Source organism: Agelaius phoeniceus, chromosome 14, assembly GCF_051311805.1.
Source record: "Agelaius phoeniceus isolate bAgePho1 chromosome 14, bAgePho1.hap1, whole genome shotgun sequence".
Lineage (NCBI taxonomy): Eukaryota > Metazoa > Chordata > Aves > Passeriformes > Icteridae > Agelaius > Agelaius phoeniceus.
Window position 1 is genome coordinate 9,870,762 of NC_135278.1, and position 25,939 is coordinate 9,896,700.

General features: G+C 41.9%; 1 protein-coding gene across 1 annotated transcript in view; it reads left to right on the forward strand.

Annotated features, from left to right (window-relative positions):
* The first annotated feature begins 12,656 nt into the window (after positions 1-12,656).
* Positions 12,657-25,939, forward strand: part of LOC129125717 (SNF2 related chromatin remodeling ATPase 1) — a 33,148-nt gene continuing 19,865 nt past the window's right edge. The window contains exons 1-12 of the mRNA XM_054641301.2: positions 12,657-12,818; positions 16,461-16,547; positions 18,863-19,029; positions 19,952-20,052; positions 20,168-20,268; positions 20,545-20,724; positions 21,985-22,140; positions 22,387-22,518; positions 23,263-23,331; positions 24,057-24,166; positions 24,813-25,039; positions 25,586-25,707. Coding sequence (XP_054497276.1) covers positions 12,738-12,818; positions 16,461-16,547; positions 18,863-19,029; positions 19,952-20,052; positions 20,168-20,268; positions 20,545-20,724; positions 21,985-22,140; positions 22,387-22,518; positions 23,263-23,331; positions 24,057-24,166; positions 24,813-25,039; positions 25,586-25,707 — 1,533 coding nt within the window. The 5' untranslated portion in view covers positions 12,657-12,737. The remainder of the gene's footprint in view (positions 12,819-16,460; positions 16,548-18,862; positions 19,030-19,951; positions 20,053-20,167; positions 20,269-20,544; positions 20,725-21,984; positions 22,141-22,386; positions 22,519-23,262; positions 23,332-24,056; positions 24,167-24,812; positions 25,040-25,585; positions 25,708-25,939) is intronic.

Here is a 25,939-nt window from a genome sequence, read left to right on the forward strand (position 1 = left end):
CGAGTGTGTCTGTGTGTTTGCTGGGATGTGTGTGTGTGTGTGCTGGGATATGTGTGTGTGTGTGCTGGGATATGTGAGTGTGTGTTTGCTGGGATGTGTGTATGTGTGTGTGTGCTGGGATGTGAGTGTGTGTGTACTGGGATATGTGAGTGTGTGTTTGCTGGGATATGTGAGTGTGTTGTGTGTGAGTGTGTGTGTGTGCGGACGCGTGTGCCCGGCGGTGCCCCGTGTGCGTGCCGTGTCCGTCCGTGCGGCTGTGTGTGTGTGTGTGTGTGTGTGTGTATTGTTCCCAGCCAGCTCGCACCGCAGCAATCAGCTTCCTTCAGCTGCGCTCTGCTGCGGCTCCAGCCCGCGGAAGAAGTCATGACATTGATCACTGACACGGCCAGCCCTCCCTCCGCCGCCAGCACAATGCAACACACCGAGCACGTGATGGGCGCCCGGGGCTCGCCGCCGCCGCCTGCGACACCCCCGGCAGCGGCAGCAGCAGCGGCAGCGGCAGCGGGCGGCTCCCGCGCCCGGCCGCGCATCGCCCCGGCCAGCCCGGCCCGGAGCCCCGCCGATGCCGGCGGTCCCTGCCCGGAGCCCTGCGGGTACCGGCGGTCCCTGCCCGTAGCCCCGCGGATGCCCCCTGTCCCTGCCCGTAGCCCTGCGGGTACCGGCGGTCCCTGCCCGTAGCCCCGCGGATGCCCCCTGTCCCTGCCCGGAGCCCCGCGGATGCCCCCTGTCCCTGCCCAGAGCCCTGCGGGTACCGGCGGTCCCTGCCCGGAGCCCCGCGGATGCCCCCTGTCCCTGTCCCTGCCCGGAGCCCCGCGGATGCCGGCGGCCCCGGCCCGGCGGAGCGCGGTGGGCGAGCCCCGCGGCTGAGCCGTGGGAGCGCCGGAGGCAGCGGTGACCGCGGAGGTGCCCGTGGGGACCCGGCACGAGAAGGGCTCTGGGCAAAACCAGGGCCGGTGGGGCCAGTCCCCACTGAAACCTGCACTACAGCTTCCGACATCTAACAAGCTTCGTTAGTCGGTGGATTTAGTGCTTTAGCATTTAGCCCCCTGTACGAATTTAATAGGAATAAACTTGATTTTTCTGCTCACAGATTTTTTTTAGAAACATACTGTTTCAGAAAGTGACTTCAAGGAGACTGCCACTCCACTGTCACAACTAAAAAATAGGCCCACAGAGTGCATAATATTGCTGATATCCTTGTAGTTTGTGCCTCTTTCCAGGGTGGGAAACTCTTGCCTTTTCAAGGACAGGGCAATCTGTGCTCATTTTTCAGAAGGCGTTTTAAACTCTGACTGATTTAAAGAGGACGCAGTGGTTCTTCACGAGTCTGTTACTTAGAGGAGCCTCTCGTGCCCCTGGCCAGGCACAGCACTCACGGAGCAGCCTGGCTCTGCAAGGTGTGATCAGCTCCAGCACACCCATGGCAGAGTTTAATCTTTTCACAGAATTTTTCAGGTCTCTGCTGGGGCTCTTTGGCAGGGCAGGCTGACAACAGCTTGCAGTGTCACTTCTCGAATCTCACAAACTAGAAACGTGTTTTTCAAGTTTTTAAGCAAAAAGGTGATTGCAATATGTATTTATTATATTTAATATAATATGTACTATAAATTACATAACTGTATAAATATAGGCCCTATGTAAATTCACATAAAATATAAATAAATCTGTAAAAACTCATAGATTCCTGTTGCTAGTGCTTTACATTATCACTGGTCTCAAAAGAATCCTACAGTAAATGAAAACTGTCATGAATAAACTACAAACATATTTCAAATGTGCTCTTTTATAGATATGTTTTTGAGAATGGCTTTCATGCAGTCTTACAGTATTATTTGATTCCCAACCTTCAATTCTACCACCACCTTCACTCAGCTCCATTTATCCATTATCCACGGTGAGGTTTTAACAACTTCACATGTTTAATAGCAGGTTTGTGAACAAGGCTTTGCAACACTTCTTCTTGGAGAGATATATCCAGCCATGGAACTTATTTAGGGAAAGAAAGTCACACTTTCCTTCCATATGTGACTTGCCTGTGTCACCCTGACAGATACAGTAGCTTAGAACTAAAGGCTTTAAAACGTCCAAATGTCAAAATAAAATGAGTTGGGATACACTTCATGTGTTATCCCTGCACTGTCCTAGCAATATCCATTTTTTACTGGATCATGCTCAGACAGATGGCTTCCTTGTGCAGCTGCATAACCACTTGCAGAAAGGCAGCAGAGGGAATGGGGAGGGGACAGGACAGGGGAAAAAGGAGCCTGGGCTACCAAATGAATTTAAACATTGAATAACAGACCACAGCCTTGAGGAGAGCTCTGGCTCTGTCTTTGCTGTGGTCAGTGACAACGCTGCTTAGATCACCAGCAGTCCTTGTCCCTGCACTTCTGCCATCAGCTGCACTGCACAGACATGGTGTATTTCTGTGTCTGCATAAGGAACTGAATCACAAACCTGACTGTTTGGAAAAGAATGAGTCAAAAAAGGGAGAGAGATTATTTTCCAGCTGTATCAGGACTAGTTTCCTGATCTGATAAATGCTGTGGCCTGCAATAGCATGTACCTTATCAAGGGAGGGGGTGATGCAGGGGCAATAAGAAGAAATCAGCAGTTGCTTAAATTGGCACTTGTGCCCAAAACCCGCCCGCTGAGTGGTAGCCATGGTGACAGGGAGGGGTGCAGTGATTCTGTTCCCTGCTCGATGTGTCACTCCTCTGTCACAGGCTCCTGTCCTCTGAACTGCTGGGATGGCTCAGCTGCCTGTGAAGCACCTGCCTGGCCACTTGCACTCAGCACATTCTGAATAAATAAAATCTGTGCCAGCTTACTTATGATGCCAGCAGCCTGAGGAGAAATACAGGAAGCCATAATTAAGCAGAGCATGTGGGGGTTAACGTGTTTGTTATGAAAGCTGCTGTTGCCTTCTTGGTATTTGAGCTCCAAACATTAAAAGAGCAAATAAAGTTATTTTCTTACACTGACAACTTTCATTGTGCTGATAATGTATCATCACACACGTGTTTGACAATAACAGGCTTAAAAATTAATGGTTTCTCATCCTGATGGAAGAAGTGGGATTTCACTTTCACTCCTGATCCATGCACAAATTTTTCAGCCACATTTAAATAATTAAATAGTTTTCTTAAATCCATCATCATGATGGTGAATAACGGGGTCTTTGTTTTAAAAATCTTACAGTTGAAGACATATGTAGAGGGTGAACTGATGTTGGAAATAGAATGGAAACTTCTCAATCCTCTCTTCTAATGAACAGGTTGTTTTCCCCTCCCAAGGACATTATCCAGAGGTGCTACCACTGTCACAGATCAGCTTGGCCTTGGCCAGTGGCATGTCTGTCTTGGAGCCAGCTGTCATGGCTCTGTTGGACATGGAGGAAGCATCTGCCAGCTTCTCACAGGTGCCAGCCCTGCAGCCCCTCTGCTGTCAGAACCTTGCCACACAAACCAATACTGCCCTCCCAAGACTAACCTCTATGTGCCACTAGCAAAGACCAGAGCAACCCTGGATGCGTGTGCGATTCCCATCAGCCAGATCCCCAAAAGAATTCTCTGCTTGCCATGGCAGTACTGGTGTACTCCTTTCATTTCCTAACTTAGGCTACTGATGTTTCAGAGGAAAACAACACTAATAAAGCAGAAGAGAACAAAATGGCTACTTGCATTGATGGGAAACTCCTTCATGACTTGACAGATAGAAGTTAAGTCTGCTATTTAAGCTTATCCATTTCTATGTTGCACAGCAACTGGTGCTGTTATCATTAATTTTGAGAGTAGTGATAGCTCTTATTTCCTTGTGTACAAATGGATAATCAGGATGGAGAGGATGGAAAAAATCAGAAGGATTTATTTAATTCACAAATTTATAGGTATAAAAGGAGAAAGAGATGCCAGAGTTATCTCAACTGACATTTCCACAAGCAGATGATTTTCTGAGAATCTAGCCTCACATTTAATTTGCAACACCATACAGGCATTGAGAAGGTTGAGGTGCATGCAAGAGACAGCCACAGCCCTGGGAGAACAGCCTTTTCCTCTCAGCTAGCAACTGATCCCTGTTTACATATGGAACTCGCACCACACTTACTCAGCAGAATGCTAACATGCCTCTGCAGCGTTCTCTCAGCAAGCAGAGAAGCCCAGTGCCACAAAAAGACATGACACAGAATATATGTTCCAGCTGTTCCTGACAGTTACCACTCCGCTCCCCCCTGCAGACAAGCATTTCACTCTCTCCCTCTCCATTCACAAGGACAAATTTAGCAAAGTCACGGGATAATTCAGCCCCTGCTCTTCCTTTCAACAGCCTGTCCTCACCATACAAATCAGGTCTAAATGAGGAATGCACTCAGATCCTCAGAGTTACAATGTATTGCTGTTGTTTAAACAATTAACTACCAGAACTGGAGCCTGACCACAGGCCCAGGGTGCTGCTGGCCCCTCTGCACTGTGCTGTTTGATTGATGAATACATTCTGCCTGGTTTGTGCTCTGTCACCCCCAGGACCTTGGTGGCAGTGGCACCCCATGGGCAGACACCTGATTTGGGAGCAGGAGCCATTGTGAAAAGCAAAAAGACAGCGGACAAACGTTGCTGTGGTTTTGCTCCAGGAAGCTCTGAACTGTGTGAGATGTGTGTGGGGACGGCCTTTATTGTTGTGGACAGGGCAGAATCTAATTTTACCAAAAGCTCTCATGACACATAGGCAGAACTCTGTCAGTCCCTTTCAGAAAACAGACCAACGCCCTCTGGCACTAATCTCCTCTGTGGAACAGCAGCAGACATCCAGCATCTCATAGCAAAGTCCCCTGGTTAGGAAAGTAGCTGGTGGAAGAATGGAGTTCTGCTGAATAGTGAATTTATTTACAAATGTTAAACTGTCTTTTTCTGAAGTGGGAGTGGCAACAAACAGGTTCACTTTGGTTCGAACCTGTGCCCTGGCTCTTTTGCCAGATAAGAGGTTTCTCTCTTCTTTGTGATCCACAAAAGCATGCACTAAAAATTGTGGATTTGCTAATTTTCAGCTTCTCTTTGCAGACTAGACAATTTTTTGATGTCTACACAGGTGATGAAGTAAGTCATGGCTGTTCTTTTCCACATGTGAATCAGTAGGAAACATTTTGTGAGGATCTCCTCATGGGGTAATGATATTACTGGCCTCCCAAGGTCAGCAAATAATCCTTGCAGTTGAGGGAGGAGATACAAAGGCTTTTTTAATGATCCAAAATTTCTATTATAATTGTACTAATAACTTTTATGAGTTAAGGAAAATATAATTTATTTTTCATACACAACAATGATCAGTACTCCACTCACACGAGGTCTACTTTATATGGCAATTTCAAGGAGTTTACTTTCTTTACTTTATTAAAGGAATCCAAAATATTCTATTTGACATCAAGATTAGGATAGGCCTCTTCCAGATCAGAAATAGCAAATCATAATTTGAATTTTAATACCCTGAAAGTGAGAATTTGCTGAGACCAGTTTACTCCAGACTATCTAGAGCAGCCTGAAGTTAGGATGGGAAGCTTAAAGAAGGGTCCCAGGTAGGCCTGAAGAAACAGATGGAAGAAGAAGTCTGTAGTTTTACGTTTAGATGAAAAAATATGTCTAGCTATTTTCAGACTCATAAATGTGGAAGACTCACCACGAGCTGGAGGATGGGTCTCAGCTTCCCCCAAACAGTCCTGCTGAGACCAGAGAACACTCTGGAGCGATGAGAAAATGAACCCAGGAGAATTAACAGAGGACACCACCTGTCTCTGTTCTCTAGAGTGCCCCAAAATGCCTGAGAATAAATAGGAACCCTGCCTGTTACACTTGGGAGAAGTTTTCATGCTGATGGCAGAACTGTGGGTGAGAGACCTTCCCTCTCCAGGCAATTAACTATGTTTAATTATGATTGAATAGAGCAAAATACAGCAAATTGAGAATAAACCAATGCACCGAAATACAGCAAACAGACCAGATTTCTGAACTCCATGTGTAAAAGGTTGCTCAGTATGAAGAATGCAAATGCAGGAAAGGAGGGATTGTTTTGATGGCAGCTGTGTGTTTGAGACTGTTACAAAAAAGGAAGAATCAGTACAGGATGAGGAAGAAAGCAGGCCCAGGCAGTCAGGGAAGCAAAATAGCAGAAAAAAAAAAAAAAAAAAAAAAAGGGACAGCAGGGGAAAAGCAGACACATATCCTATGTGGACTAGGATAAAATACATTTGTCTAACAGACCCCTCAGCAGAAATGGAGGATAGTACTCTGGAAAACAGAATAGCTTCAGTCTAGTTTTTCACAGTGTGTAGATGTTTACAAGTAAAAATAGATATAAAGGACAAGATTACAAGTATTTTCACAGCAGGGTAAAGTCTATGGTAACTGAATGATGGCTTTTGGCTTATGGAATGGATCTGCCATGTTTGCAAGGCTTAGGCAGGCAGTATTTTGCAGCATCCTTTTGTGCATTTCCTGTATTCAAAGGAAATCCTGGTACATGCTAAAACCTTTAAACAAGAACTGTTAAGTTTACAAATAATCTGTGTGAAATCAAACCCACAGGCTTTTGGTTAAGAGAGAGATAATTTGTTGTGGGCAAAGAAGTAAGAGAATTCTTTGTGAAGAAAGAATCTTAAGCAACATTTAAGAGAGTTAAAGGCTGTACTGCACCAGCCTGCTCACTGGATTCTCACAAATATTCCAAATTTTATAATGCTCTGTCTTTGTTATCAGCAGTTTGTTTTTATAGGTTTTCAATATTGCAAAATGACTTCATAGGTTAGGGAGAAAAAGATGCCATTGCAGGGAGTAGCAAATTATGCTTCAGCTTCATTGCAGTTGGAGGAAACTTTTGACAGCTTTTGCTTTGATCTAAAATCTCTTTAAAGTGCTCTTCTGGTCAGGGACTTTCTTCTTGAGACAGTGCTCAGATTTTGGCAAAGTAGTAGCTTATTACAGCAGGAAATATTTTATGACCTCCAAAGGAATCACCAATCATTGTTATATCTGGATGACATCATTGTTTGTAAGTGGGCAAAATCTGGCATTCAGGACAGAATACACAGTTGTAAAGCTGTTTATTAAAGCCTGTTTATGGTAGCTTAAACTGATATAAATTAGTGTGGCTGCAATCCCACCCTTCATCTCACTGTAGATCTGTTTTGCTGCTGTATTGGCACTGGCCCCTGTGTGCGTGGGCAGTGGAGTTGTTTTGCTGGGCTGATCTGAGGAAAAAATAGTAACTCTCTTTGTTAGGATCAATTTTGTTTTTCAGAATCTTGAACTAACCCACTGCTCACCTGCAGAAACACCAGTAACAGTGCAAGGGGTCAGGAACACAAACTGTGAGAGCTCCTGGCTCTCCCAGTGCGACAATGAACACACAGCCAAAAAAAAAAAAAATTAAGTAAAATACTGCGTAGTTGGGAAATGCAGGGATATTAGAAGACTTTCCAGTACCACAATAAAGCTCTGGCTACTAAAGCTTGGATTAAAAATGCAGTATTGGGATAAAGTTGTAAAAACAAAGAGTATTTCTACAGCTATCAACACTTTGAACCAGATACAAAGGACACATTAGCTGTTTTGTTATAGTTCCCAATGCTGAATGTGGTCTTGCATTTGCAAACCCTATTGGCAATGCCAGAGACTCTCTGTTGGGTGAAATGAAAGCTTGATACAGAAAACTGATGTGTTGATATGAAGCCTGCACCACAAAAAAACCCAACAAACAAACAAGAGAAGAAAAAAAAAACAAGCAAAAAAAAAAAAACCCTCACAAAACCTCCAAGCAACTACAACAAAAACATGCAAACCCTTTTCTACAAGAATACTCAGTGTCAAGTCTATGAGGGCACATTGTTGCCTGTTACTGATGCAGAATCAGGGAGCATTTGTTTGTAGCCATGAACTGGGCTGCTCTCAGCTGCTGCAAAGCCCTGCAGCCATGGACACCCTGGAAATGGCATCTTCAGCAAAACCTGGCTTACAAAGGAGTGGCACATAAACCAAGAGCACATTGGAGAAGAACCTTCTTTATTGTAAGCTCTAGAGGAGGAATCCTCGGCTTCTTTCTAATCCTATGAACAAGAAAATAATCTGGAACCCTGAAGGGGTAAACTTGGAAGGGAAGCTGTGAAATAAGGAACTGAATGAAACAGGTGAGTGCAAGAATGCATAGAACTTTGCTACTGGACATAGCCAAGGTTACTTGTAGAGAAATAACCTGTTACTAGCAGCAATATTAAAAGAGCAACACTTGATATAAGCATTTTGAGCAAGTCGGTAGCACTGCTGCAGTCAGGGTAATGTGTGGTTACTGTGGTTGATCACACTTGGAGGCTGATGTAGGCATGGAGATAAAGGTGGCAACTATTCAAGTCAACTTGCAAATACCCCAGAGATAGCTGTGTTACTTCCAGGTCCTACTGTTTATATTTAAAGCTGAATTATAAAGCTGTTTATTGCTTACAGTAACATGCATTGCACAGTTGTGGTAAAGTTGATTGCTGGTAGGATTAAGCCAGAAACAACCAGTGTCCTAGAAGTGAATTTTGGACCGTGGCATTCAATGGAGAACCTCCTGAATGTGCATGTGGGAGTGAACAGATCCCAGAGTAACAGGATACAACCTTCCCAAGGTCCTTCTTGACAAAACCCTTTTGCCATTCTACGGGAAAGTCCTATATGTATGTGATATAGTTATAGAGGTAATTAAACAACAGCAAGTAAAATTAATTTTTATTATTTAAATTTTTAAATTATTATTTATTATTACAAAGTAAATTTTGTTATTTTTTTCCTATTCTTGATCAGAATAGTTTCAAGACTGAGCAGCATTCACACCAAACAGTCCCCAGGCTGCCGGATGCCCCTGCCAGCACTGCCGCAGCTGAGCACAGGTCGGTGTTGCCACCTGGTGGCACACGACAGCGGCACTGGCACTCGGAAATCGGGCTGTCGAGCCAGCGAAGACACACATCGCAACTGATATCTGAGACACGTTTTATTATTTAAGCTGCTGCTTTCTAGAGAATCAAGGTTTTACTGCTCGCCATCCCCACGGTGCGTTCTCACGGTTCCATTTCACCAACACTGAGTTTCTTGGTTGGTGTGACAGCCCCACCTGCTTACCAGGGGGCTCAGAAGGTCCTTGAACACCACTCCTCTTTCTTCAACAGGTGCCTACATAATCGTCTCACTCCCCTTCTAGTTAGCAGCCGTAGCCACTGCTCTTCAGCTGTGGTCTGAGTTACAAACCCGTTGCTAGCCTTGGCCTTGCATGGATTTGGCAGATTCTTGGTGTGTTGAGTTTATTTGTTCTCATGAATTCAGCAGCCTGCTGGGTTACAGGTCCAGCGTTTGTCAGCTCACACAAAGGGGCTTGTACAGCAACTTGGCCTAGAAAGTAATTCCATAGAATATTAAGATTTATTTAAGAAGCTACCCAAACCCAGTTATTCATTTTTATTAGAAAAATGAAAACTGCTACAGTTTAGAAAACGCTGAGTAATCACTGTCCAAAATTTTAAAATCTTATGTAATTACCTGGATAGTATATAAATGTCACTGGATCTGTATCTTATCAGCTCTTTAGATATTTCATCAGTGTTTAAAACATACAAGTGGGTAACAGTGAGCTTGCAATTTCTCTTTTTAAATCTGACAAGGAAACACAATTCTCATCATACAGTATGTTAAGTGCATCTTTCTGAGATGGGCAGAGGAGGCCTGCTAAACTGGGGTGTTGGAGACCACACATTCAGCTCTGGTGATTATATCTAACAGACTGTAAAATACAGAGTAAGAAACCTGGGAAAACAAGGAGCTAACAGCTAATCTACAATGTTAACAGGACAACTAGCCCCTTCCCGCCCAACACATGAAAAAAAATGTATTTGGTAGAATTTTTCAAATATGCCTACAAAATCTAGTATACAAAGTAAGTACAAAAAAAGCACTTCCTACTTTTTAAAAACAATTAATTAGATTATCACATGATAACACTGTTGTGTGACTAAGTGATTTTTTTCAGCCACTGCTGTAGATCCACAAGGAGTACACAGCACAGTCTAAGAGAAGCAGCTAAGAACATCTCTGCAAAGTGTCAAATGTAAATGTGAAGCCACAAGCAAAAAATAGCCAAAGGAGATCTTTCATAAAAGCAGCAGCTCGATTGTTTTGTACAGCATGCAATGTTCCTGTGAATTCCAAGGAAAAAACAAGCTGTGACAAACACTTGAGAGTGTTCTGCATAAACAGAAGCTTCAAGCATTTGAAAGTGGAGAAGGAAAGGCAGATATTAAAAGTGGTTAATGCGCTATTTGCTCTGAGGGTTAAGAACAACCGCATCATGGACTGGAATTTTCCCACCTTAGAGACTTTGTCATAGCTAACGGTAAAATTCATTTTCTACAGAGTGCTGCTTGGAAAAGCTCTTTGGAGTACTCTTTCAAAACCAGTCACATCACTCTTCTCAATTGCTCTATGAAAAATGTGCTTCCCAAAGCTTTTAAAAATAAGTCATGTGCAAGGGCTACTGCAGATGCTGTGGGCCTTGCTTTTTTGTGGACGATGTAGCACACACAGAAGGTGCTAAATAATTTGGAACAGCACTGTTACTGCTTTGCAGCTGTTTCAGAACATGAGAAAGGAGAGTTTGGAGCTTAGATCGTCTATGATGGGCCATAAAGCAGATACTGAATTTCAGAGTAATCAGGCAGTCATGGAAACATTTCAGACATATGTTAGTGGCACTTCATTGGAACCAGTGTATAGATGGAATAGAGGTCTCAGAAGTTTTTCTGAATGCAGTGTATGAGATCTGCAATAACCCATTTGCTCAGCTTAGTTGTTGAGTTATACAAAAAGATTTTGATGATAGTTACTGAGCTTTTCACTGGACTGAAGCAGCATTTTTTGCTCATTCTGCCCACTGGGCTAAGGTTTCATTGCTGCCACTGGACAAAATGCTCATGCTACTGCCTTTGTAAGTAACCACCAGGGAACATGGCTGATTTGGGGCTATGTTTTTTAAGTCTACCAGCTCAAGGACTGTTTTGGGATTCTTTAGCAGTATGAGCAAAATTACGGCTCAGCAGCTGAAAATCTGAATGTCTTGCCTGGACAGTCAGAAATATGTGCATTGCCAGTAACTAAACTGAGTGGCTTCATTATGGCAATTTTCAAAAGAAATATGCAAACTGTGGTGAATTTAAAATCACTCAGGAAAAAAAAGATCCTGTAAGCTATATTTGCTTTGTGAGCTCCACTGGTACCTCTTAGACCTGCAGATGTTAACAGATGACTTTCTCTCTGGGGCACTTTAGGAAAGCACACTTGCCATTTGCAGCAGGGTTTGGAGCTGCTGGGATGAACCCAAAGCACCGAGGGTAGCAGCCTGAGGGACAGCATCTCAGCTCTGCCTGGCTCTGGTGACATCCCCATCCAGCTCTGGGGTCCCAGCATGGCAGGACGTGTTGGAGCCATTCCAGAGGAGAAGGGCGGGAGGCTGGAGCACCTCTGCTCACTGTGGGGACAGGCTGGGATGGCGCTGCCCCTCAACAGCAGCTCTGGGGAGATCTCACTGAAGCCTTTCAGTTCTGCACGGGGCTCACAATGCAGGGAGAGCAACTTTTACATGGACAGATAGCACAAGGGGGAGCTGTTTTAAACTACGAGGAGAGATTTGGATTAATTATTAGTAAGAAGTTCTTTAATGTGAGGGTGGTGAGGCACTGGCACAGGTTTCCCAGAGAATCTGTGGCTGCCCCCGGATCCTGGTGTGAAAAATGCATGTATTTTATGATTGGCTTTTCGCAAATATTAAAATGAATATTATATGTGTTGTGTTAGAAAGTAATGCTGTATTAATTCTCTTAAGTAGTGTGTTAAATATAGTTTTAGGTTATAAAAAATGATAAAATAGAAACGATGCTATGTAGGATACTTTTTTTAAAGAAAGGACTCGCAGCGAGGTAGCAGCCACAGGACACCTAAATCTCTCAGAGAAAAAGAATTTATTGCTCTCTTATCAGAAGAAACGAACTTCTTGCCGCCTCAAAGGTGCTGTTAGGATTCAGAGGAAGAAGTTGATGATGACCAGACAGAATCCTGTATTTGAATGGAATTTATGCATCGTGTATGAGGTGTATGAATATGCAACAGGTTATTGTTTTTAAGGGTTAATCCTTTGTTAACGGGTGTCCTTTTTCGGGCTCGTGCTGACCAGAAAAAGGTACCTGGACGTCTGTAACTCTTTGTCTTTATTGTCTCATACTGTCCTAATTCAATTTATCCAAATTATTATTACTCTAATTGTATTACTATTTTTATTATCATTTTATTACTATTACACTTTTAAAATTTTAAAAACAAGTGATAGGGGTTTTTCACACCGGGAGGCGTCCAAGGCCAGGTTGGATGGAGCTTGGAGCGACCTGGGATAGTGCAAAATGTCCCTGCCCATGGCCGGTGGGTGGAACAAGATGATCGTTAAGGTCCATCGGACCCCAATGCGGGCTGAGGCTCCGTGCAGCTCTGAGGGAGCCGCGGTGTCACTGGGGCGGGCGGGCCAGCCCAGCAGCGCCAGGCCCGCACATCCATGGCGAGACCCGCGCAGTTATCGCGAGAGCCGCGCGGCGCGGGCCGGCCGGAGGGGCGGGGCCGCCCGGCGCGAGGGGCGGTGGGGCCGCCCCCGCCCCCCCGGTGCCCGCCGAGCTCAACATGGAGCCGGGCCCGGGCGAGGAGCCCCGCGCCTCCACGTCCTCCGCCACGGCCGCCGCGCCGGAGCCCGGCCCCGAGGAGGTACCGCTCCGCTCCGGGGGGCCCTGCGGGTGGTGGAGCCTGCCCCGGTCGCCCCCTCCTGCAGCCCCTGCTCGGCCCGCGCCGCCCCGGCCCTGAGGCCGCCCGGGCCCCTCCGCCGCGGCCCGCGGGCGCCCTGCGGGCCGGGCACACCCCCGGCCCCGAGCCTGCCCTGCGGCATCGCCGCGGCCGCCGTTCCCGCCGCCCTGCCGTGCCCGCGGCCCGGCCCTGCAGCCCTGGGGCCCGTACGGAGCCCCTCCAGCCCCGCGGCCTGCGGGGTCCGGCTGCCGGAGCCCCCCGCCCTGTTGTTTCCTTTCCCGCGGCCCGGGGAACGCTGTCCCGGAGCTCCGAGGGCTCGGGGAGGGAATGGCGGGAGGGCTGCCCGGAGAGTTGGCAGGGGTCGGGGCTTCTCGCTGCCCCTGCACAGCTCGAATGGTGCCCTGGTGCAGAATACAGCCCTCGAGAGAGCACGTATGGCTGCCAGCCGCCTCTCCTTAGGTTTTTGGAAGAAAGACACAGGCATGTAGAAAGTGACGTATTCAGGTATCCTTGGAAACAGAACAAGGTTTAACCCGACGAATGAATCTTAGAAAAAACTTAATGGAATGAGGACCGTACATCATATATTTATGTTACTGGAAAAAATTGTGGAACTAATGATAAGAGTACATTCAGGTGTTTTATCTCAGTTACTGACAGTCCATTTTCTGTAAAGAATGTTTGAAGCTTTATTTTATTATTATGTATACAAACAGTTATGGGACACTTTACTTGGTTGCTCAAGAGCAAATGTTTAAAGGCTATTTCTTTATTTTATGCAACTTACTCTGCAAAATTTTATGCATGTCAACTGTACAGTCACAGCATCTGCATAACAGCGGCAGTCGTGCAACCTGTTGTGCTGTGCTCCCCTGTCAGTGTTTTACTTCATAAATAGTCTTTGTTGTAATACCAAAACTGCCTTACTGGCTGTTTGGAAATGTATTTCCACCTTGTATATGTGAGTTGAACACAGAAGGAATCTTAATTATTCTTAGTGCATCTTTTCAGAGTTTTCAGTAGCACAAGTTGCAAGGGTAAAGTCAGCTAAAGCAGCAGCAGTTCTTGTTCCCAGTTGTTTATTTAGGTGTTCATGGGGCCTCCTCACTTTGGCACTGTTAAACTTTCTGGAAAGAAATCTCTCAGCCTGAATTTGGGAACTCTGTTTAGGGTAGTTTAATATTGGAGATTTTAAGGGGAGTATTTTGTATCTTTGGAATACTCAGGATCCTTTGAAAGTGCTGTGTGGATGTTGTAAGGTGTTTAAATGACAGCAGTTTTCAGGGGACTGTCAAATCTATAATGGAAATAGATTCTAGAGTAGAGACAGATTGTTACTGATGAGTTTCCTGAGCTAAAAATGAAACTACTTTTGTGCTGGTAAATTGCACTGAGGCTTCTGCTGTCCTGGTTCCTGACAGGTCAGCCCTCTATGTGATGAAGATGTGTTGTGTAAAGTTTCTAGGAAAAACTCAGACCTTGTGAGATATTTTATGTTTCTGTGTTGTATAAAGCTACGTGGTCCAGTTGTTAGGGGGGTGTATTGTTACTCATACCAAAATTTAGTAATTGTCAAAGTGTAGAGTTTTGTAATTCAGAGCATTATGCAGAAGCAAGTCTGGCTATGATGCCTGTCCATCAATATTCAGCAGAAACACTGCAATAAGAAGGTGGGGGGAGGCAGGGACAGTGTTTTCTCTTTAAGGGCAAGGTGTACACTGGGATTTTATTGTGCTGTGGCTGCAGCAATAGGTCAGCTCATTTACTGTTTTAACTCAGAGTGTGTTATTCAGAATAAATCAGAATGTATCCAGGATATATCTTTCAGAATAAATTTGATTTGTATGCCACCATAAGTTTTATCCTTCTGGGATAATCTGAGTAAGAACAGAACTGACATTGCAGCTGTCTGCCTTGGGGCTTAGAAAAATAATATTGCACTGCAATTTACTTGAAAAACTTTGTTTTAAGGGATTCTCATAATATTGAGTTGTTCTGCTTGAAGAAACTTCATTCTTACATGAGGTAGACAGACAGCTTTTTTCCAGTAACACAAAATCTATCTAATTTATTTCTAGGGCAGGTGAGGGAGATGCCTGAAATGGCCTATTGTCAATTTGTTTTCATTTAAGGAATAATTTAACACTTCACTTGAGGGACTGGACCTGATATTAGCAATGTCAGTCTCTCTTTTTGGAGTGTGTGTTGTTTAGTGATGTAATGGAGATGTGAATATCCACATCTGTATCACCTCTCTTTGGTGATACAGATGTGCTATGTTGGAGTAACTTTACTTTCTAAGATGAGCTGATTATCTATGTGACTGAAGAATATTTTAGTGAATAGAATATTTCTAATATTTCTAAATTACCTATTTGCAACATTTGGCCTTGCACAGGTGAGCTGGAGCATTTATAAAATCATTAAGCTGTCAAGCAGCTTCATTATACACTAAGAACTGTTCACCTCTGCAGAGAATTATGGCTTTGGGCCAAACTTGAAAGAGGAATCTCTGACTTCAGAAAATATTCCTCCCTTTTGCATGGTTGTGCTTAAAGAAGAAGCTGGCATGTGTATTTATCAGTAACACTTCTGAAATTTAAATGCAATGTTGCTTGACAGATTTTTAAATATTTGGTACCATTTTGGCCTGGTTTTGCTTCTGGACCCTGAATAGTTTAGAGTAATTATTATTTTAATGTATTTAATAGTAGTCTGATAGTTAAAGCAGATTTATGCTCTGCACTGTTATATTTTATGCAGACATGCACTCTTGCAGCTCCTTCCAGTTTATTCAGAGCTTCACAAAAACATTTTTAGAATTTAATGCATGTCAAAACAGGTTTATTTTTTATTGGCATATTTCAAAGACCAATTAGGAAAGTTTTCCTTAATTAGGAGGGGAAAAAATCTACCACTTCATCATTTTACCAATATAGTTGTGGAAAAGCTGCTTTGAGCTTCTCAATTGAAGACAGGCATGAATCTCATAAACTACAAAAGTTACATTTTAGTTACAATTTCATAGATTTTTTTCATGTATAGTAAATGAAGTGGTTCTGCTGTCTGAGAGTGTACCATGGAGTTGTTGCTGCCTGGATTGAATTGGTTGGTTGTGTATCTTCCTAGGTTTAAGGTTTAGTGTAGTTAAGCTGTGTTTCCAATTGAACTTGTGACAATTCATCTAGAAGTGGAAACAGACAAAACTCAACCAAAATGCAAGTGTCAGCAACTTAAAATTAGGAATCTGACATTTAGAAACCAAAACTTTTAAGTTTTTTAAAATATCTTTTCAAGATATTAAACCTTATGCATTTACAGTGAGATCCCTGTGAAAGATTAAACTTCATGCTGTTCAGTAAACTTCATTTCTTTCAATTTGGATCCTGTGTGTAGGGATAAATATGGGCTCTTTAGTTTCATTCTGGACATGAAGTTTTGCTTTAGGTGAAATGATATGATTAATGCACTCATTTAATTTTGAAATAATTATTTTTAAAAAGTAGCATGCTTGCCTTGCAGATTGTAGGTTTGTTCAGTTTGATACATTTTGCTAAAAAAGTAAATAAACTGGTATTTATAAAATGTTTAACTTTTGAATTCCAGAAAAATGATCCCCCATTCCAACTCAAACTTCCTCCAAAGGCAGCTAGACCTGAAAAAGAAGTTGACCCAGAATATGAAGAGAAGATGGTAAGTGCTTTCATGAGAAAATGTCCTGCAGCTTTTTATGGCACTTGGTTGTTGGAGCAGGATCTGCACAGTTACAGGGAGTTACTGCAGCCTGGATGTGTCAGAAAATAACCAAATCAAGATTAATTTCGATGTCCATGTCGTGTCTCTCACAGTGAGGGACACATGTCAGGTAGTGGTGGTTCTGTTAAATACTGCCCCATTCTTCCAACTGCTTTTGTCTGCATGGTTTTTGGAGTTGTACCCTGTGGTTTTTATACTCAGTAGTTGTCAGTGGATTTTTGGTTTTGTGGTTTCTTTTTTAGTTATCCACACCCATCTGTGGTAAGGAGTTACTGTTCAATGACATTTTATATTTACAGCTCTCCCCATTTAGTTTTGAATTGTCTCTGCCAGTTTTATTTGGTGACTCCTTGGGTCATGTCAGAGGCATCCTTAAGCTGCTTCTTACTTAATTGAAACACTGAAGCTGCCAGTTTGTCTCATCTAAAAACAAGGCTTTAAATATTTCAGTGCCCCATAATATGTGTGCCATAACAATGCAAAAGAGGATTTGTCCATGACACCAATGCTGGGAGCTTGTAATGCTGGAGAGGGGATGTAACAGGGTAACTTCTGGTAACTTCTGTGGTACAAAGAGGCAAAAACCTGCAGGACACCCTGGATGACATTTGTAGTAAGTTCCTGGTTTAAGCTGGTACCTCTGTCTTGCATTGTTTTTAAAGGCTTTAATGTTAAATGGATGCAAAATAATTACAGTAGAGTCTGAAAGCACTGGATATTTCAGAAGTCAGGGAAGAATACAACTGTTAGACATAGAAAAATTGATACCTACATGTATGAACACCTAATTGATAGCTGAAGAGCCACAGTGAATCTGTTCCTTGAGAATGAATTGAGTAAACAGCTAAACTTGTTTCACAGTAATCCATGACTTTACAACTTCCCTAAATTACAGTGTTAGTTCAGTTTTCTTAAGGCAAAGGGATTAGATACCAAAAAAATTTACCTTTTATCAATTATGCAGTTGTGAGCTAGACCTTTACTGTTTTATCAAGACATACTGTTTATACTAAGCCTATGATATTGCAGGCAGAAAATTATCTTGTTTCATCCAACATAGGTTCTTACCAACAGTGATTATTTTGCCAAAACCATCATGTGTTATTTGTTAACTATGAATCCTCGGAATGGATTTGTTTTTATACTGATGATCATAAACATCAATGCCTCTACTTCCCCCTTCTATAATTTCTTTTTCATAAAGGTTTTACTTGATATTTACATCGTATTCGGTTCTCAAGTTATTTGCAGAAACGATCTGATAATAAAAAGCAGTAATTTTCCCCCGCAGATCTCGGTAAAGCTGTTCCTGTGGTGCTGTTAAAGAAGCGCGGTGCCCTCGTGTGGCACCATCGTGCATTGCACGCCCGGAGCGCTCTGCTGCCCTCTGGGCGGCGATCCTGCTGCTGTTGATTCTTGCTTGTTGTAAGCCACCTGCAGAAAGGCGTTCCGGGGGTCGGGTGTTCCTTGGAAACGATGCAGAACTACGGATTCACTTCTGTCTTTGTCTGATATCATGGGATGTGAATGAGATCACAGGGACGTGAAGAGCCACAGGCACACTGCAGCTGCAAAAGGCATCCCAAGGGCAACACAAAACTGCCACAATGTAGCTTCCTCCACAGCTTTTTCCTTGGAACCTGCATTCTCTCAGATAGAATTTGCATTTTTTTTCTTACTTTTCTTTAAAATGATGTAACATGTTACCTTCTAAGTAAAAGGAAGACCATGTTTTTCCTGCATGACATAGTAAATAAAGTGCGTGTGCCCCATTGAGATGGCAAAACTGAAATGCTCAAAATTTGAAATCTGACAGCAAAATTCACAAACTTGAGTGAAAGCAGTTCAACCATTACTTCAGAAATAGTTCTAAAAGCAGAGCTACTACATTGTTGTTTTTGATCAAATCCTGTTAGCCTTGAAGCTGATGAAAGTTCTGCCACTGATGAGCAAGGTTAGGATTTCATCCCTTACTGCAAGTCATAACTTTAGTTTTGTCTTTATCTTTTGTGGGCAAAGATTAAAGCATCCCTTCACCACTGCTGGTGTGCCATGAAGCAGCTCCAGCTCTGTTTCACAATGCTTGTAGTCCTCTGAGCTGTCTGACAGATGGTCTTGTCAGTCTTTCCTCATACAAGTTGTTCTCATGAGTGTCTGAATTCTGTTTTGTAACAAAAATACACTTTTATGAAGAAAAGTTATTTATTTTTCTTTTTTTGTTTTTTTATTCTCTTCTCCACTTTGGAAACTAGAAAGCAGATCGAGCAAAAAGGTTTGAATTCCTCCTGAAGCAGACAGAACTTTTTGCACATTTCATTCAACCTGCAGCACAAAAATCACCAACGTCTCCACTGAAAGTCAAGCTGGGTCGGCCACGGATGAAGAAAGATGAAAAACAGAGTTTGATTTCAGCTGGGGAGTATGTTTTATTTTTATTTCTGGCTTCTTACATGTTCAAACAACTTAGACTTTTAATATAATTTGTGTAGAGATTGTACATAGAAATTGTACTTTCAGTAAATCCAGACAATTTCCTATTAGTGGGGTATCAATTTCTTTAAAAGCTGGTTGGTTTGAAAGCATCATCTGCTCAACCAACATAAGTGTGACCTTGGATCAGAAAGGCACTTCTAAAGCAAGTTTCCTGATTCTTGCCATGTAAAATGCTTTGGTCTGTATTGTGGGGTGACTTTGGAAAACACAAATTGAATTTCTTTTGCATGATGCTGAAGGGGCATCAGAAATCCACCTGATGTGACCCAGCTGGTTGTGCACCAGTCAGTGGGAGCAGGGTGGGGCTAGACCAGGTTGTGACAAGGCAGTGCCCATGTAGTGGGGATGTTGGATCCTCAGCCCCAGCTGGCTCTCCCCACTGCTCTGTCTGTGTTAGTATTGCAGCAGAGCCTGCCTGTAGTGCCTCTGACAGGTCTTGAAGTAACAAGCAACAGTTTTTTTTTTAATGTTACAAAATTACACTCTATTTTAGAAATTTTAATTTTTTAAAAATGCAAATATGTGATTTTTCTGAACTTTGTCATTATCAGATAATGGAGTCTAAGGCCACCACTGATGTATCTTGTATGTCCATGTTGCTCATTAAAAATGCCTCAGAGAACTCACAATATTGTCAGATTAGAGCTGTGGCTCTGAAAGAGAGGGCTTCGTATCACCCTTTCTGATTAAAGCTGGAATGACTCCTGAGGAGTAACATTTTAACAGGATGGGTCAGGATACCAGAACCCTGCCAGTGTGGGTCAGTGATTGTTTCTGTTGTGAGCTGGAGTTTGTAGCAGTGTTTTGAAGCGGTTTGTTCACACATCAGCGTTGGGCTCTTTGTTCAGGTACCGCCACAGGCGCACGGAGCAGGAGGAGGATGAGGAGCTCTTGTCCGAGAGCCGGAAAAGCTCCAACGTGTGCATTCGGTTTGAGGAGTCCCCTTCATGTAAGCATGGTTAACACTTCTCTGATTTGGTGTAACAAAACTCTGAGCAGATTGCAATTGAAATGTTCTACTTTGAATTAGTATTTTTCTACTTAGAGGAATCTTGCATTTACAGATGTGAAAGGAGGAACACTTAGAGATTATCAGGTTAGAGGTTTGAACTGGATGATCTCATTGTATGAAAATGGAGTTAATGGCATTCTGGCAGACGAAATGGTAAGCAGTCATCTTCTGGATTTTTTGGTAGTAATTATTGAACAAAATACAACATTGAAGTGCTTAAAGTATTTCATGTACATGCAGTAGTATGTTTCATTCTACAGCAGTCTGGTTTTTCAAATCTGAAATTGTAATGAAAGAAATTCCATTGCAAACATTTTTTGTGTAGTTTGCTTTAAACAAATGGCAGAATTATATAGTAAAAAAATGGTTTGAAAGTATTTCTTTATGTTATTTCACTTCAGCAAGTTTCTTTCCTCTTTGTCAATGCAGGGGCTTGGTAAGACTCTACAGACAATAGCTTTATTAGGCTATCTGAAGCATTACAGGAACATTCCTGGGCCACACATGGTTCTAGTTCCAAAATCAACTTTGCATAACTGGATGAATGAATTCAAGCGCTGGGTTCCATCCTTACGTGCTGTTTGCCTTATTGGAGATAAAGATGCCAGAGTAAGTGCTTCACATTTCAGAAATTTATGCATTATTTGGCAAAAAATATCAGTTGGGTACTTGGAATTCTCCCTAAGCTATTTCCTTAATTACAGTATATTTTAGTAATCTTTACTGCATTAATGTTGAAAATGCAAAATGTTATGCTTGTGACTTGGAGGGAAAACTGAAAATCAGTAGATTAAATAATAGACTAGGATCTGAGTACAGCCCTTTGAGTTGTCTGTTTTTCTGTTGTCTTTCTCTTTGACTTTTGCACCTATTTTTTATCTCTCTTCCATATTTGTAATGTGACAGTGTGCACTCATTTTTCTTTATTGCACTCACTTTGTTACCTCTTCCTTCACCTTTTTTCAGGTGACTTTTCCCACTCTTGTATTTTATAAGCCTGCCTGGCCTTGTAACTAGGATTGTGCTGTAGAGCTTTTCATCTTTCATTGTGAAGGCCTTAAAATAGATATAGAATGTTTTTCTAACTGAAGTGGATGAACAAGCTGGATGTTTCTGTGAATTCTGTAGCTGCTCATATGGATTGCATGGCTGCCTGTTACTGCTTGAGGCTGGAAAGGTTCTAGGAAGGGAATAGGAGCTGGCAGTGTGGCCAGGAAGGCCAGTGGCATCCTGGCTTGTACCAGCCATGGTGTGGCCAGCAGGACCAGGGCAGTGACTGTCCCCTTGTACTGAGGGGCTGGAGTGTGTTCAGAGGAGGGAACAGAGCTTAGGAGGAGCAGCTGAGGGAACTTGTTTTTGTAGGTGATAGGACAAGAGGAAATGGCCTCACTCAGGTGCACCAGGCCTATGGGATGGTGTTTTTTGATGTGAAAGGACCTTGCACAACAGAGATGGGACAGAGGGGGGAGCTATCTGGGGAAGAGAGGAGATAGTTGGGAATGGACTATATAAGTTGGTTTGATACACTTCTGTGATTGTATCTCTGGACAAGTTAATTCAGAAGGGTTTTTTCCCCTTTTGGTTGTATATACTCTATTTGAATTACAGAGAAATGATGCTGAAGAGCTAATAGCTAATTTTGAGTAGGAACTAATTTGTGTTTTGCTTAACTCCAGCTTTCTCTGTGCTTGAAGTACAAAGGATTGAAGGCTTTTTTTACAGTAACTTTCAGTTACCGAGAAGATGTTTCAGATGAATTTTGTGTGCTAGTTTAGAGCATCAGTGATGGTGATGGAGACAGCTTTCCCTGAATGCCATAAAATTTGTTCATATTTATAAATGCTTACTAATCCAGTTCTTCTGCTCTAGGCTGCATTTATCCGTGATGTTATGATGCCTGGTGAATGGGATGTTTGTGTTACATCATATGAAATGGTAATTAAAGAGAAATCAGTCTTCAAGAAATTTAACTGGAGGTACCTGGTAATTGATGAAGCCCACAGAATAAAGAATGAGAAGTCTAAGGTAAATTTGAAATTGTTTCATACTTGGGAGTTAGTTTGCAAAAAAAAAGATGCATTTGATTTGAGCAGATTTGAAGTGTTAGCTGTGGTGTTTTTTTAAAATAAAAGCAATAAGCTATTGGGTGGTAAATGTGAATTTCATAGGTAGCTCACTGTCTCTAAGTTTAATTGACATTGTTTTAGGTTTCAAAAACTGATTGCCTGTGCTGTAGTGTAGATGGTGTTGATAACTGCGTTGTGTTTCCAGCTGTCAGAGATTGTGCGTGAGTTCAAGACAACAAATCGATTGCTGCTTACAGGAACTCCTTTACAGAATAACCTCCATGAGCTGTGGGCATTACTCAATTTCCTTTTACCTGATGTCTTCAATTCTGCAGATGTAAGTTGATGTTTGGAAGTACAGTGTTATTATTTTGATTTCCAGGCTGCTGTCAGTAGAAGAATGACCAGCCTAGTAGGAGATGGACATTGTGCATGACCCAGGTTCAGGGAAAGCTCTGTGGCTTACTGTAGACTGCTTTTTTTACTCTACCTAGTTGAAACAGTGCATTCTACTGGTGTGGATGAGGCCTCAGACCATTAACAGCAAATGCAATATCTTAAATAGATCAAGAATTATGCAGAATTTGAGAAAGCAATGAAGTAGCAAGAATATGAAGCATCCAAATAGACATAAGCCTTTTTTTAAAATTTAGAACTTGAATAATCTTTCTTCTCTTTTACTGTTAATGTTTCTTTGTGCTTGTATTACTTGATTATGTTATTTTTGCTCTGCTGTCCATCTCATTTTCTTAAAGATTTAAGTTGGTGTTTTTTTAACTTTTTGGCCCATCATCACATGAGCACTGAAGGGAAGCACTTAGACACTGCAGTGATGAGCATGGAAAGTTGTTGTATATTAAGCAGAGTATAATGGTGTGTTGTCTGCAGTGTGATGCACTTGACTCAAATGTTACAACGTATGGGAGGATGGCACAGAATTGCAGACTGGTTTTTCTTTCACAGACGTAATTTGTCTCAAGATTTATGCCACTCTTGGCTGGAATGAAAGAGAGTCAATATGTGTCTGTTAAAAGTGCAAATGATAAACTGTTCTTACCAATTGTGCTGTTTCTCATCACAGGATTTTGACTCATGGTTTGACACTAAAAATTGCCTTGGTGATCAGAAACTTGTAGAAAGACTTCATGCTGTAAGTAATTAAAGCTGTAATCACGTGTCATCATTAGCATGCACACTGTAAAGAAGAAAACCAGATTAGTTTCCCCTTCATCTCAAAGTTGAAAAAATGAACATGAAGGTTTTTAGTTACAGGAATGCCTATCAGAATTTTCATTAATTAAGCTTCCTGTCATAGGTACTACTGTTTGTGTGTTACTGTTTGAAGCAGACAAAATCTGAACATAAGATGTGGAAATGAAGAATTTTGAGATCTTTTTGAAACCATTTATTATTGTGAATAGTACACTGATACATGTCATGTTAATCTGAATAAAGGCATGCCTTAACCTTTGTTTTACTGTGTGTGAGATAAGACATTTTTTGCAGTAGCAAAAGAGGTCAGAGAGCCTACAACATGCATTGCTTATACTTGAAATGTTGGTGTGTTTTGTCCCTGCTAGTGGAAATGAAGCAGGGCTTATATTAAAAAGGATTAAATTTTATAAACTTAAGAGTTTTGCCTCTTCTTAAGATAACAACTGGGATGATTCTGGCAATCCTTATATAGGGATACACATATTTATGTGTGAGTTTAGTCATTGCTGGACAACGTTTTGCAGAATTTTTCATGGAGTCACCATGACAGCAATAGATCCTGATTAGTTCTGGATAAATATCAGATAATTGAATCTGTTAGTGTATTTGTAGCAGTCAGTTTTATACATTTATCTATGTAAAACATCTTAATTTGTGTAGGTTTTGAAGCCATTTCTCTTACGTCGCATAAAAGGTGAAGTAGAAAAGAGTTTGCCTCCAAAGAAAGAAGTGAAAATTTATCTTGGGCTCAGCAAAATGCAGAGAGAATGGTGAGTTATTTACATCAAAGTAAGATTCTTTTCTGATAAACACTATAGCTCTTCACACTGATACTTTTTTCCTTACATTTGCATGTTGAGACAGTCAGAGAAACTTATTTATAGCTGTCTTAGGGCTTTTGTAAAAAATGCACAAGTTTCAGAGAGCTCAGGAAGGGTAATGAAAAGAGCTGGGAGGAAGAAAGGAGAAATTTTTTCCTTCCTTGAGTTTATGTGAAAGAACAAATGCCTCCTAAGCTCTCTCTTTTGATCCAAGTATTTATGCACCAAAATGTCTTAACCTGAAATTAGAAAACCTTGAGGAGCTACATACCCAGAAGAGATATGAGACAAGGAGCCAGGTCAGTGTAGCAATTTCTGTCAAATAAATGATATTTTTAATCCACTATGTACTACTAAAATGGAAGTGTAAAATAATCCAGGGCAGATCATTGTCACTCGCAGAGAGATTCCCTTTCGTATTTAGGTATGAATTTGGAAATCCTTATTATCAGTCAGATGTTTCTTAGTGATGTAGCTCATTGTTACATAAACAAAGCCAACTCCCACATAAATAAGAATGGTGATATTACAGGGTTTAATTCATTCATTGAATTAAAAACCAGAAAGTTGTTTAAAACTGCCCTTCAAACCTCAGGTACACCAGGATCCTGATGAAAGACATTGATATCCTGAATTCAGCTGGCAAGATGGATAAGATGCGCCTGCTGAATATTCTGATGCAGCTGCGGAAGTGCTGTAACCATCCTTACCTGTTTGATGGTGCTGAGCCCGGCCCTCCTTACACCACTGACACTCATCTCATCACCAACAGTGGGAAAATGTTAGTTCTGGATAAGCTGCTGGCAAAACTCAGAGAGCAGGGTGAGTACTGTTTGTGGACAGCAGTGATCTGAATGCTCCTTCTAAGTTAAAGTCTCTCTCAAAACCAGCACAGGTTTAGCCTCTCCTGCAGTGAATGTATTCATCACTTTCTCTGAGGTTTTTCTTGAAAATTAGTTTTCTGTAGATCTTAACACATGAAGGGAAAGAATTTTTATGGGAATGATGAGTAAGACTAAAAATATGGAGAAGCAGAAGGAAAGAAAGAGTAGAGCCTCCCTTCTCCTTTCTGTAAGACAATTCATGATGATAGGATTATTTCATCTATGTGCATCAGTCAGCACAGATTTCCTTACAATGGATTTAAGTGTTCTGCTTCTTTGGTTGTATATTTCTCCTCTATAATTTATCAAGTAATATTCTTGAGTGTTTTAATCACTACCAGAAAAATAACTTGAGAAGACTTATTTAATTTAGGCATAGTACAGAATATTTCACATAAATTCTCAGTCATGCTCTCTAGTAGCTCTGTGATAAGATCAATGTGAAAACATGAAATGAATGTCAAAACCCTGTGTGTTCTGTCAGGTTCCAGAGTTCTGCTGTTCAGTCAGATGACTCGTTTGCTGGATATTTTGGAAGACTATTGCATGTGGCGTGGTTATGAGTACTGCAGGCTTGATGGGCAGACACCACATGAGGAAAGAGAGGTGGGAAAGTTGTATGCAAACAAGAAAAACCTTTGTGTTAGGTTAATAAGTTATTATTTACATATATCTATGTAGCCACATCATTGTTTAAAGTAAAGCAGAAATGCTACAGTTTTTAAAAGGCTGCTAAGGGAATGTTTTTCCTAGCCTAAGTCCACAGTATGTTTCATTTGATCCTCAGCTAAGTGAAAAATACAGTATATTGTGGAGTCAGTACAGATTTTCTCACCTG